This window comes from Loxodonta africana, chromosome 12 (genome assembly GCF_030014295.1).
Source record: "Loxodonta africana isolate mLoxAfr1 chromosome 12, mLoxAfr1.hap2, whole genome shotgun sequence".
Lineage (NCBI taxonomy): Eukaryota > Metazoa > Chordata > Mammalia > Proboscidea > Elephantidae > Loxodonta > Loxodonta africana.
The window spans coordinates 48,427,653-48,440,251 of NC_087353.1; the positions used below are offsets into that span (position 1 = coordinate 48,427,653).

General features: G+C 42.1%; 1 protein-coding gene across 3 annotated transcripts in view; it reads right to left on the bottom strand.

Moving 5' to 3' along the window:
- LOC100669426 (aromatase) overlaps positions 1 to 12,599 on the bottom strand; it is a 109,944-nt gene that overhangs the window by 36,438 nt on the left and 60,907 nt on the right. For 2 of the 3 annotated variants that reach the window (XM_003420521.4, XM_064295206.1), the window contains exons 2-3: positions 3,808 to 3,990; positions 37 to 187 (exon numbers count right to left, since the gene is read on the bottom strand). In XM_003420521.4, coding sequence (XP_003420569.1) covers positions 37 to 187; positions 3,808 to 3,952 — 296 coding nt within the window. In that variant the 5' untranslated portion in view covers positions 3,953 to 3,990. Of the gene's footprint in view, positions 1 to 36; positions 188 to 3,807; positions 3,991 to 10,968; positions 11,122 to 12,599 lie in introns of those variants that run through there. The other variant, XM_010600069.2, reaches the window with a different exon arrangement.

The following is a 12,599-nucleotide window of genomic DNA, read 5'->3' on the forward strand; positions in this document are numbered from 1 at the left end:
TTGATTTAAAATTTAGTGTCTCGTTAACAAACTCACTTGCTAATGATGAGTGTCTCCTCTCCACATATCCAGACTCTCATGAATTCTCCATACATCTTGTTGTAGTAGTTGCAGGCACTGCCAATCCCCATCCACAGGAATCTGCCATGTGAAATGAGGGGGCCAATTCCCATACAATAGCCAGGACCTAGGAAAACCATTATATTACAGTCAGCATTTTAGCAACATCAAATGTAGAAACTGCTTTTGGTTGCTGTTGTCTTTGTTCTTTATATTTAAGTGTTCTTTTTTTGTTGTTGTTTGTTTACATTTTTTGATGTATAGTTGTGAATCCCTAAAAAAATAAATAATAGTAATAGAGTGAGCTTAGCATGAGGCTCTTCACCCCTCAATGAATAAAAAACAGGTTAGTTCTCACAACACATTAGTTCAATTTGGTCTCAATCTTCTCAGTCTGAGTTAACTGAGATATGAGTCTGCTAATTTCTTGCCATGTTAATCGTGCCAGTAGGTTTCAGGTACAAGTCAATCATCAGTCTGGTGACAAGCATGGAAACCAGGACATGTGACAAGCTGACAGATCTGCTTGGCTGCTTGGTTTTGCCTGAAAACTTTTGTCTTTGATGGAATAGTTGGGTTAAAACTGGATGGTAGTTTTGGTGTACTCCTTTTAACTGAGACAAATAAGATCTGTAAAGATAGTGTCCAAACAAAGAACATCCAATTCTTTTCTCCCTCCAAAGGGACCCAGTTTAAGAAAAGAATCTTAAGCTAAATCTCAGTAGACAAGCTAAAGCTAAGAACTGATAAATTAGCAATGAGTCCTGTCAAACTAGAGTTTGAGTGCAGTGCTCTGTGTTTACTTGAGAGCAGTGGTCAAGTGCTTTATAGATGATGGCAGAATTGTCGAGAATAGGAGTCCAGGAGCCACCGGGGCACTTGTTCCTGCTTTTACAGAAAAGAACAAACCTGGTAGCTTCATTTGACTGGTGGTGGTGAAAAGTTTAATTAAAAACTTTTTGGAGTGATTTTAGGAGTTTTATTGTGAAGTAGCTTCTAAATCTTTCTCCTATGATTCCATGCTGTCAGTGAAATTTTGTGAAGCCAAAATATGCATAACTGTGTGAGACAGCACTCTGACTCCGCGGGAAGGTTGTGCTGGATAATCTGTACCAGATAGTCTAAGCTTTCGCCTGAATCATCTAAATTGGATATTTAGTCCCAAATTCAGCAAATAATGTTTGGGTTTAACTTTATAATAACTGAGTTAATGTGGTCGAGACTGTGAGACTGTCAGCTTTATATTTATTTTTTCTTTAAAGAGAAGGTTTTTGTTAATATCTGTACAACCAAAACATCACCAGTTATCAGTCTTATGATAATGCTGTAATTCAAAGTAGATGACTGATTTTATATTAACATAACTTCATTAAGTTCTTAAAAAGATTTAAACAAGCAGATTTGGTTGAACATATATATTTCCTTAAACTGTCATCAGGTATACCAACTTCTAATCAACTAAGATACTCATAATAACAAAATAAAAAAAAAAAATACTTTGCTGAATATTTACAGCTTGGCGTATTGTAGGTGTTCAATAAGTGTTTCCTGAATGTATTTTTTTTTAATTGATGGCTATTTAGAAATACATTTATTCAACAAATATTTACCTAATACGCCAGCTCTATTTTTTAATGAGAAACAAAAGATGTACAAATGAAAAGCTGTTACTTTTCATCTTTTATCTAAAATTTTGGTGCCATGTAGAAAGTCTGAATATTTGAGAACCACCATCAAATTGAAAATATGGCAGTAAAGAGCATTAGCTACTGAAAGAGGGTGGCTGCTGTGAACTCTGGGCTTAGTTTGAGAACCTGAGAGTTCTAGCCAGAAGACAGAGTTTTAGGTCTTAGTGACCAGTTGTATGTAAATTTAGTTAATCATTTACTAAGACCCTACTAGGTACAGACACTAACCCCTAGTTAGGGACTGAAGATGGTATGACAAGTATAACTTGGCCCTCATTAGAGTCCCGGAGCAGGAGAGATGGGAAGTAAATGAAAAAAAAATTATAAAATAATTGTAATACAATGTTACCTTCTCATTTACTTGTGTACCTTATACCCTGGTTGAGGAGAAGAATGCTCTAGGAAGGGAGAAAGTTTGGTAGAACATTAGAGAAATATTCTGGTTGCATCTGCACTAAACTGTTCAGCTTATCCAGGAGAATGCAGGGATTGCGCAAAACTCTTCATACCCCAAGAGAAAAAGTAAATACTATATTTTTGTGCAGAGACCCTTCCTTCAAGCCAACAGCTGAGACCTCATACCAGCAGTCATAATCAAGAAGCTGTTGCATCCCATTCCTAGGTATATGCCCTAGAGAACCCCTTGCATGTGGGCACCAAGGAACATACATGCACATGAATGTTCATTGCAGCACTGTTCACAGTAGCCTCAAAGTGGAGGCAACCCAAATGCCCATAAATAATAGAACTGACAAACAAACCAAGAGATGTTCATGTAATTGATTACAACATGGCAATGAAAGCGAACAAACCACAGCAGCATGCCACAATGTGGATGAAACGAATTTTACCAACACAATATCGAGCAAAAGCACCAAAAGAGATAACAAATGATTCGGTTGCTAAAATGTTTAAAACCAGGCAAAACTAAATTGTGTTGTTTGGAGATGCAGAATTAGGTGGCAAAACTCTAAAAAAGCAAGAAAGTGCTAGGCACAAAATCCAGGAAAGTGTTTACTTCTGGGGGCGAGGGAGAGGGTGTAATTGAGAACAAAATTAACTAAATATTCTTATTAAATTGGGCATTAATGTAACCTAAAATACTGGATTGAATCAAATAGAGACACAGGCAATTGCTGGGGAAATTTTAAAAAAGAATCCAGGCACAGGGCATTTTGTACCAATCCCTCATGCTCCCAGCACACTGTGACGAGGACAATCACACTTAAAATTGCACAGTAATTATTCTCTTGAAATAAAGCCATATCAGTATTTTAAGGGAGTTAGGACAGATACCTAACCATAAGGAGTTTTCGCTGAAAACTAAATAAACAGAGGTGATTATGTGATGATTCTAGCATTAGTGGTGTAGGGGTAGTGTTTTCTATTTAAATTATCTGTATAATTATATAATGCTATATACTTTTTACTTTTGATTGACCTATAGACCTTGTTGAAGATTCTATCAGGGTTTGATGTTTAAAGAGAATGCTAGTGGTCCCCGTTTTCTCCTGGTGCCCGTATTCCATTCCACTCTTATGGCAACACCACCATCACTAAACCCCCAAGGAATAAAAGAAAATGAGTGGAACACAGAAAAGGGGAACATACAAGGAAGGGAGAGGGCAAGGATGACACAAAGTAGGAGGGAGAAGAAGAGTATAGAAGGCATTCCAGAGACATTTTCACTTTCAGAGCAAAATTGGAATTATTAAAAAAAAGAAAGAAAGAAAGAAAAAACCCTGGAATTTAATTTTACCTTGCTCTACCCCATCTCAAGCTTGTCTTAAAGATACTCGTACCAAGTCTACTTTACCAAAGCAAAGTGCAGACTGGGAGCTATTATCAAAGATATTTAAAAAATGTATTTTCATTTAAAGTATGTGGACAATTAGTATAAAAGATATATTTACCTGTACCCTAATTTCCTGACACGGGTTGTCTTCACAGATGTCCCCAAGCTGCCTCTTTTGTGTTTATGTGCAATTTTCTTCACCTCCACTGACCAAAAGCCTCAGTAAGCAATCTCCTTAGATACAGAAATAAATGACTTGTTTACCTGGAATTGAAGATGTGCCCTCATAATTCCAGACCAGGAGAAGAAAGCCAGTGAGCAGCAGGATTGGCATGGTGGCAACAGGCATGATCTCAGGCACCACACTGGTGATGTTATAGTGCATTGGGTTCAGCATTTCCAAAATCATCTCGCTTTCTTTGACCTCACGGGAAGCAACTTAAAGTCCTGTGGAAATCAAAGGGGCAGAAAAATTAAAGAATCCCCTAAAAGTTTAATCTATGACTCCCGTTGCTTTGAAGGATGCTGTACTGTAGAACTCTGTGCTTTGTTTTATAACGTGATTGGACACTTAGACAAGACAAATGTGTGGTTACAAGTCAAAACAAACAAGCCCAGGGGAGATCTTTTGGCTTGAGGTACAGCATTTCTGACCTTGGTAGAGTCTCAGGTTCATTTAGACACTTGGTCTGATAGAACTTTATCATGTTGCCCTTGAGTGCGTAGAGTGAATTGCATTCCCAACTGAAAGCCAAGTTTCTTACCAAAACACAAGAAAGGGAAGCTCATTCCAGTGGTGGAATCATTTCAGTACTTCCTTAGCAGGATTTGTTTAGGCAATCTCCTTCCCTTGAAGCCAAATCAATTAATAAAAAAAAAAAAATCCCAAACTCTTTTTCTTGCTCAAAACTGCATCCCCAAAATATAAGCTTCTACCAAGAACACGTTTCTTGGATATCATTGAGGTATTCTCAGAGCCTCCCATTGGGTTGTCTATTGAATTCAATGTGACTCACTTAGGACAGTTTCTATAGGCCTTAATGAGGATCTAAAATCCCTTGCACCACAGGTTGCATTAATCAGTGTCTATACATCAAAGGTAGTGTGAAAAGAATAATGAGAGAAAGAATAAAAGGAGAAAGGGAAAGCAAAGGGAGGAAGGAAGAAAGAACAGGAAGAGTAGAATTGCCAGCGGCAATAGGCTCAGTGCCAATAGTGGCTAATCTACTGTGCAGGGCAGTGAATTTTCAGCTTGATCTGCTGGTTCTGCTGTGTTATTCAACAATATAACTGGTAAGTCTGTCTTTCCGGTTAGGCTTTGTAACACCTATACTCATAAAAAGAGTTTAGAGATGGTGATCTGTAGTTGAAGAGGCTTGGGTCTAACGGACTTGGTACCGAAGAAAGTTGAGTTGGCTGCCGGCTCATGGTGACCCCATGCACAACAGAATGAAGCGCTGTCCATCTTAGTCTGGAAGTTTCCATGAAACCTGACAGCTAGGGCGGCTGTGCATAAGGTACATTAGCCAGGAATTGAACCCAGGTCTCTCACATGGAAGGGGAGAATTCTATCACTGAACCACTGAGAAAAGAATCACCATTAAGTGCATTTTTTGTTGTCAGGGGATGTGCCCCAAGGTTTGCCTTCCCTTAGAACACGTCCTAAGTTTTAAGGACTTGCAACAGCTCTGAAACATGACTTTGGCTGGGTTTTACCCAGTAATAAAATTCTAGGTTCTTAGCCATTGCATCTAACTGGATTCAGGGGCTCTGTGAACTCCCCCAAAACAATGTACAAAATGTATTGTCTTATGTGCCTCTTTGAAGGAGGGGAGGGAGAGGCCAGAATTTTCATAAGATTCTTAAAGAGTATGTGATTATATTTCTCTAAGTGAGATTTTAAACATCCAATCAGGCTCGTTTCTAATGACTAGAGGCATTTCACAATATAGTTTAATTCATTCAGTTGCTTTATTATTTTGTTGCTTCATTCTATTATTCCACCATTTAAATACTAAAACTTTCTAGTTACTTTGAACTGGTTGAGATTTTTTTTAGATTCCTGATTTCTAGAGTGGAATTTTACATCATTCTGATTATGCGTTTTGTGACTTGCTGACAACCAGGGCCCCTGAGGTTGTATTTGTACTGATGGAACCTGAAGCCAATGTTAAAAACATAAATGAGGAAAGTATGACAAAAGGATGAAGAGGTCCCAGAGGAAGTGATGCTGACAAAAAACTTCACATTAAGAGAGATCTCAGAGCTCTTTCACAACATTTAAAACACAAAGGATGAAATGTTGGACAGTGATCCAAACTTAGGAAGGAGTGTGACAATTCACCAAGGTGTAGAAAAGACACTTGCTCAATATTGTAAGTCACACAAGGAGAAGGCAAGAAATGTTCCAACTACTCTCGATAAGTTTTTTTTTTTTACAGAGAAAGAAATCACTTTAAAAATTGCAATGTCTCTAGTGTTTTGAATTACAGTGTACTAAAATACTAGTTTTACTATTTTTTTTCATTTCCCTATTTACTTATAACCTACAGTAAGAGAGTTCTTAATGTTTTGGCAAAAAATTCTAAAGGTCTTGGAACAATTGTAATTTTTCTCACTGATTGCTTTTTTGTGGTTTCAGCTTCCATGGTCATATTTAGTGCCTGTGTGTGTAAATATTTAATAGGGTTAAGAAGGCTGGTTCATCACTTTCTTCACAAGTATGTCATAAAGACCCCCACAAGAACGCCATTTAAATTCCCTACAGGATGAGAAATTTTTTTCATACTTGCTATGTGGCAGATATTGTTCCAAGTACTTTAAAATATTAAGCCATTTATCCTCACAGCGATCCTATGAGTTAAGTATAATTATACCCATTTTACAGATGGGGAAACAGGAATGATCGGTTAAGTAGCTTGCCAATCCCAGCTTATTTGTGGCAGAGCTGGGATTGGATCCCATGCAGTCTGTCTCCAGAGCCCATGCTCTTAATCATGCTATTTTGCTGCCTATTGTGGGATTTATTTGGTCCTCACATTCAGGTACTTTTCAATCATTTATGTTCATTTGTGGTCAATTCAGAATGACTCTCTTTAAAGGATTAAGCTTTACAAATCTCTGAATGCCAGGCCTGGAATGCTTCTTTGAGATTCTCTCCTCTAGCATTGTTTTTCCTGCTAGGTACAACGTTCTGATGGGCCACGTGGGCAGGCTGAATATTGGCCTTTGAATGGTGGTACAGAAACACAGGAAGGCCCTAGACCTTCATCTAGGTTGCTTATTCCTCCCCTCTGCCAAGGATGCCCTCCTCCCTTCTTCCCACCCTGCCCCCGCCACCTTCACAAATACATACATGTACATACACATTCTTCTGCCTGCAAGTGCCCGTTTGCAGTCAAGGAACTCTCCATTGCCCTTTGAGGGTCTCCTTCTTAGGTCCTGACATTATTATTCGCAGGGTAGTCTCCCACCCAGTTGGCCTGGCACCAAATTGGAGCTTGGCCACCTGATGAGCCAGGCTGCAGCTGAAGCCTGTGCATCTGTGCTGTGTGAAGCCTCAGGTCCTAACACCCTTGACCTGCAGCAAAGCCAGGCTGTCCTGGTGACTTTGGGGGCAGGACACACCCTGGGCCCCACAGAGTGCCAGGAGAAACTCCTGGATGCCCTGGTGCAGCCCTGACCCTCTGCAGGATAGGGAGGCAGGCCCCAGCCTTGCAGAATTACCTCCCTGACCTGGCCTGTCTGGGACCTACCTTGCAGCAGCACAGGAGGGACTTGTGCAGCAGGAAGACAGACCCAACCAGCCTGGGTCCAAGTGTTGTTTGCTGAGCCTACCTATCCCTCTTATCCTCCCCAGCAAACTCATTCCATCCCTCTCTCACGCCCCCACTCCCATGACCTGGCCACCTTGGTTCTCCGTGCCATTGCCCTTTGATCTGGGTTTCCACAGGAGACTGTCCTCTGGGGCTACTGCAACCTCAGCCTCCAGGAGGTTGTTGACAGACAAGGGTTTTAGGGGGAGATGGCATATGGTGGCTTGGAGGGAGGGCTGACAGACAGGGGTTTGGAGGTAGTACAGACCCTCATAGAATGGTTCCCCGAGTGCAAGAACTTCCTACTGCAGGGGGCTGTGGTTTGGGAGAATTCCAGCCAAGGGAGTACTCCGGGGTAGGACTGGAGGGCCAGGAGGAAGCGGGTATGTAGGTTGTCATGCTAAGCAGAATGAAGGAACAGAAAGGCTCGTGACCTGGGCTCAGAGAACAGGAGGCATTGTAGGGTGGGTAGGATGGGAGACAGAGGTAGGAGGCACCCCATGCAAGGCCTTGCATGCCGCATTAAAGATATTGGAATCTGTCCTAATAGCAATGAGAAACCATTCAAGGTCTTTAAGCAGGGGGTCAACAAAATCATGTTTCCATTTTGAAAATCTAAAACACTCTGGCTGCAGTAGGAAGAATGTGATGGGGGGTGGCAAGTGTGGGAGTTGGTGAAAGGAGAGCAGCTGAGAAGCTTCCATAGTTTTTCAAGTGGGAGAGAGAACGTGGTGTTGGGAGGTGGGTGGAGGTGAAAACGGAGACAAGTGGGCAGGTTCAAGAGATATTTGGAGGTTGAATTGACATGACTGGGTCATGATTTAAATCCATTGGTATAGAGGGAAAGTGCTAAATATAACTTGAGATGTGAGTCTTTGTCCTTGTCCTGGGGGCACTTACAGTCTGGTAATGACAAAAGTGGTAAATGGCAAAAAGTCCTCACAACTGGATCAATAAGCAACATCATGATAAATGGAGAAAACATTGCAGTTGTCAAAGATTTCATGTTACTTGAATCCACAATCAATGCCCATGGCAATAGTGGTCAAGAAATCAAAATGACATATTGCCATACACGTGGAATGAGTAAAAACCCCAAGACACTGCGAGACCTGAGCCACTAGAGTTCCAGTGACTGACAGGGCATGAAAGGCAAGCTTCCCTCTCCCACTAAATGCGTGCCACCCAAACCTACATTTAACGTGAGCTTGCAGGCCCAAGCTTTCTTAATCATCTTTGAGGTCCCATGACTTCTAGACCAATACCTGGCACAAGTGCTTGATGCATTTTAAGGAAACTTTCTTTTCTTCTCAATAGCTTACTAGCCAACCACCAGCAGACCTGGTGGGGCTTAGGGAAGTTTCTGTGGTGCTCTTTTACCTCAGGCTTTGTCTTTGCCCCTCTGATGGGGTTTTTTGTCCCTCATATACATACCCCATGTTGTCTTCCTAATGGGCTGTATCTGATAATGTCTCCAGGAGATTTTGTTCTAAAAATACAGTCAGCAGTTACCTCCTGAAAAGTCTTCTAGATCTTGATTGTTAACTGTGGCATTTCAGACCATGAGACAAGGGGAAGTGGGCATTTTGGAACCAGTGGCCTACCACAGGGAGTTCAAATTCTATTGCATAGGGACTGGCTGGTACCTAAGCCACACTCTTTCTCACTACCAGCTAGACCCTCTCTCATAGTGGAAGTAGGAGGGGCTAGGTTGGGTATCACTCTAGCAGCAGCAGTTCTTTCTCTAAGATGTTTCCCACCACTTCAGTTTTCAATTCAACAAGACCTAACACACATTGTCTGGCACCAAAGGGGACAAGTTAAAGGAATTTTTTGGCCCAATTTTGGCTTTCATCCTGAGGAGGAACCAAGAAGAAGTAATGGCATAACACGAGCAGGATTTGTGGTCAGGGAACTTGAGTCAAGCCTCAGTGCTGTGGCTGACCAGCCCTGTGACCTCTGTTCAGTCTTCAGACATCCCGAAACCTGGCTGAGAAAGCAAATTCTCTCTGTCTCAGGACACTGAGAGAAGGGCTTCATGAAACCTCCAGAGCTGTGCATCACTGCTGTTGATTGTCTCTCCTTGGCTGTAAGGCCTTTGTGATCATGGAGTTGTGTGATTCCCTTACTCTGGGAGCAACAGTGGAATGTCCCCAAGTGAATACACAATCTTAGGGCAGCTCAGATTCTGCCAGCCAGAGAGGCCACAAAACTTTTTGTTGTGGCAAGACCTGCAGCCATGCTCAAGCCTTGGTATCCAAGATTTACCACTGTGAAGTTTCAAGTGGCCTTGCTTCCGTTCATCTACCTGGATAGGATAATCTCTTGTAACAGCAATAGCAACCCCCGCTTCCTGTACAAAACAGTCAGCTGGCTCTGCATAGGGATGTATTTTGTCATTGTGTTGTTGCTGTTGTTAGGTGCCATCGAGTAGGTTCAGACCCATAGCAACCTGATGTACCACAGAACCAAACACTGCCCACTCCCACGCTATCCTCACAATTGTTGCCATGTTTGAGCCTATTGTTGCAGCCACTGTGTCAGTTCATCTCATTGAGGGTCTTTCCTGTTTTTCGATGATCCTGTACTTTACCAGACATGATATCTTTCTCCAGGGGACTGAACCCCCCTGACAACATGTCCAAATTATGTGAAACCAAGTCTCGCCATCCTCACTTCCAAGGAGCACTCTGGCTGTACTTCTTTCAAGATGGATTTGTTCATTCTTCTGACAATCCATTGTATATTTAATATTTTTCACCAACATCATAATTCAAAGGCATCAGTTCTTCTTTGGTCTTCCTTGTTCATTGTCCAGCTTCTGCATGCATGTGAAGTGGCTTGGGTCAGGCATACCTTAGTCCTCAAAGTGACATCTTTGGTTTTTAGCACATTAAAGAGGTCTTTGCAGCAGATTTTCCCAATGCAATAGTCATTTTGATTTCTTGACTACTGCTGCCATGGGCATTGATTATGGATCCAAGTAAAATGAAATCTTCGACAACTTCAATCTTTTCTCCATTTATCATGATGTTGCTTATTGGTCCAGTTGTGAGGACTTTTTGTCATTTACCACTTTTGTCATTACCATACCATAAGTGAACCCAGAATAAGGACTCACATCTATCTCCTCTCTATATGCCCCATGGTGGCTGCCACAGGTACCTTGTACTTAGTATGTGCTGAGTAAATGCTGGAGAAGTGAATGAAACGAATGAGTAGCACATTCAGCTTCTTCTGCCTGGAGTCATCAAAGAATGATGCATCCATGACTCCCCAGAAGAATGTTTTCCTTATCCTATCTGTGATTCCAAATGCCAAGTTCCAGCAATGGAGTGGCCTATAGCTACCACCCAAACATTCAGATAACAGCAGGATTAATGGCCTTTTCTTGCGAACTTATCTGCTGTTTAATAAACAAACTACGAGGCCACTAAGATGTCCTAGAGCAGGGCCAGGCAGGCAGTCTCGGACAAGGGAGCCACTGGCTGGCCCTGGAATGCTGGGGTTACCTAAACTTTCTGGACCTCCATTTCCTTATCTATAAAAACAAGGACGCTGGGCCACAAGACCCCTTGTAGCACTGTGGACCAGTGTCCAACATTCTTACCCATTGTTTTAGCTTCCTCCTCTGCAATCCTCCATGGTTCCTTTGCCCTCTTCATCCTCCTTGTGTATGAACAGCCAGCTTCGGCCATCTGCTCCAGTTCTTCTCATTTTCTTTGGAGGCCCAGACCCATTGTGAGAATCTGGTGAAATCTGCGGAAACTCACTCTGTAGAAATAAACTCAAGAATCAACGTGCAGAGCTTTAAATACAGTTCCGTGTCACTGGGTTCTAGGGCCCAGCCACAGACTTTAATTAGCAACTCCTGGGTCTAGTTCCTTTTTCCACGTTCTGCCTCTGGTGCCCAGTGTCCCAGCAGAATGGAGTTTCCAGGTTCGACATGAAAAAAATTTCCCATGGGAATTTTGTATTTTAACTGGATTCCAAATCTACAGATGAAGGCTTGACGATAGAGCAGTAGATTCCGCAGCCCATGGAATTAGAAAAATTGAGGGGAGATATGGGTTGAGTGGCATACTGACACACCGAAATCCCATCTGTGGCCCCTTTAGGGTGGCACTGTCCACAGCTGTACTTCAGCCCTGCAGTGGGTATCAAGGCTTACAGGGTCTCTGCATCTGCAATGGAGAGTCTCATCTCACAGGGTGCGTGTGCATGGACAGGTTACTGTGTTCATTCCAAAATTCGTTTTTAATGTCTACAACAGTGCCACTGTTTTAGGCACTAGGGATATAGCTATGAAAAAAATGGGCTCCTTGCCCTCCAGGATTTAGTCATTAAGGCAAGACAGATTCACTCAAATTACTATAAGTCAAATTGCAATAATGTTCAACCAGAAGCCTAAACCACCCTATGAGGGAAAAAAAAATTTTTTTTTTTTTTTTTAATGAGGAAAGGAGAAAGTAATTGTCCTGGGAAGGTCTGGGATTGCTTCATGAGTTTGCCTTAATGAAGGAGCATTATTTCACAAGGAATCAAGTTGGGGGAAAGATACTGCAGCCTGAAAGAATGAGAAAAGAGTCAACAGGGGAAACTCTAAGCTATTCTTGTGTCCCTCTAAGAGCCATTCACTTTCTCATGTTCAGATGGACCCTTTCTCACTGTGTTCACTGCTACAGCTCTGCCTCAGTTTTTTCTCATCAGAAAACTGTGGGAAATAATAGTGCTTCTTGATATTGTTACTATCAGAGGAAATGAGAGGAAGCATGTCAGGGCCTTATCGGAGTGCCTGGCATATAGTAAGAGTTGAGTAAAACTTATTATTGTTGTTATCAGTCTTCGGTCTCCAATGAGACAGCCCTGAGAACAGCTGGGAGGAACAGAGTCTCCACGCCAGAGTAGTGCCCTTGGGGTCACTAAAGAACCATGTACTTTTAGGCAGGTCACCTCACCTCTTTGATTACTCTGAGGAGGCTGTGAAGTGGGGTGATCTGTAAACTCCTTTAGTGGCCTGAAGTTCTGTGATCCTTTGACTCTCTTATCAAGGGGTTACTGGGAATCATGTGAGAGACACTGAAGTGGCTGGAACAGAATGGTGTGATAGTTGATGTTTGCCTTCAGTGCCCCTCCTCACCCCACTGCCTTTGCTGTGTCATTGCCCCACATTTGCTGTCCACCCACGTTCATCATTCATAGCCAGGGGCTAATCCTTTAACTTATTATCCTCCCTAGAGA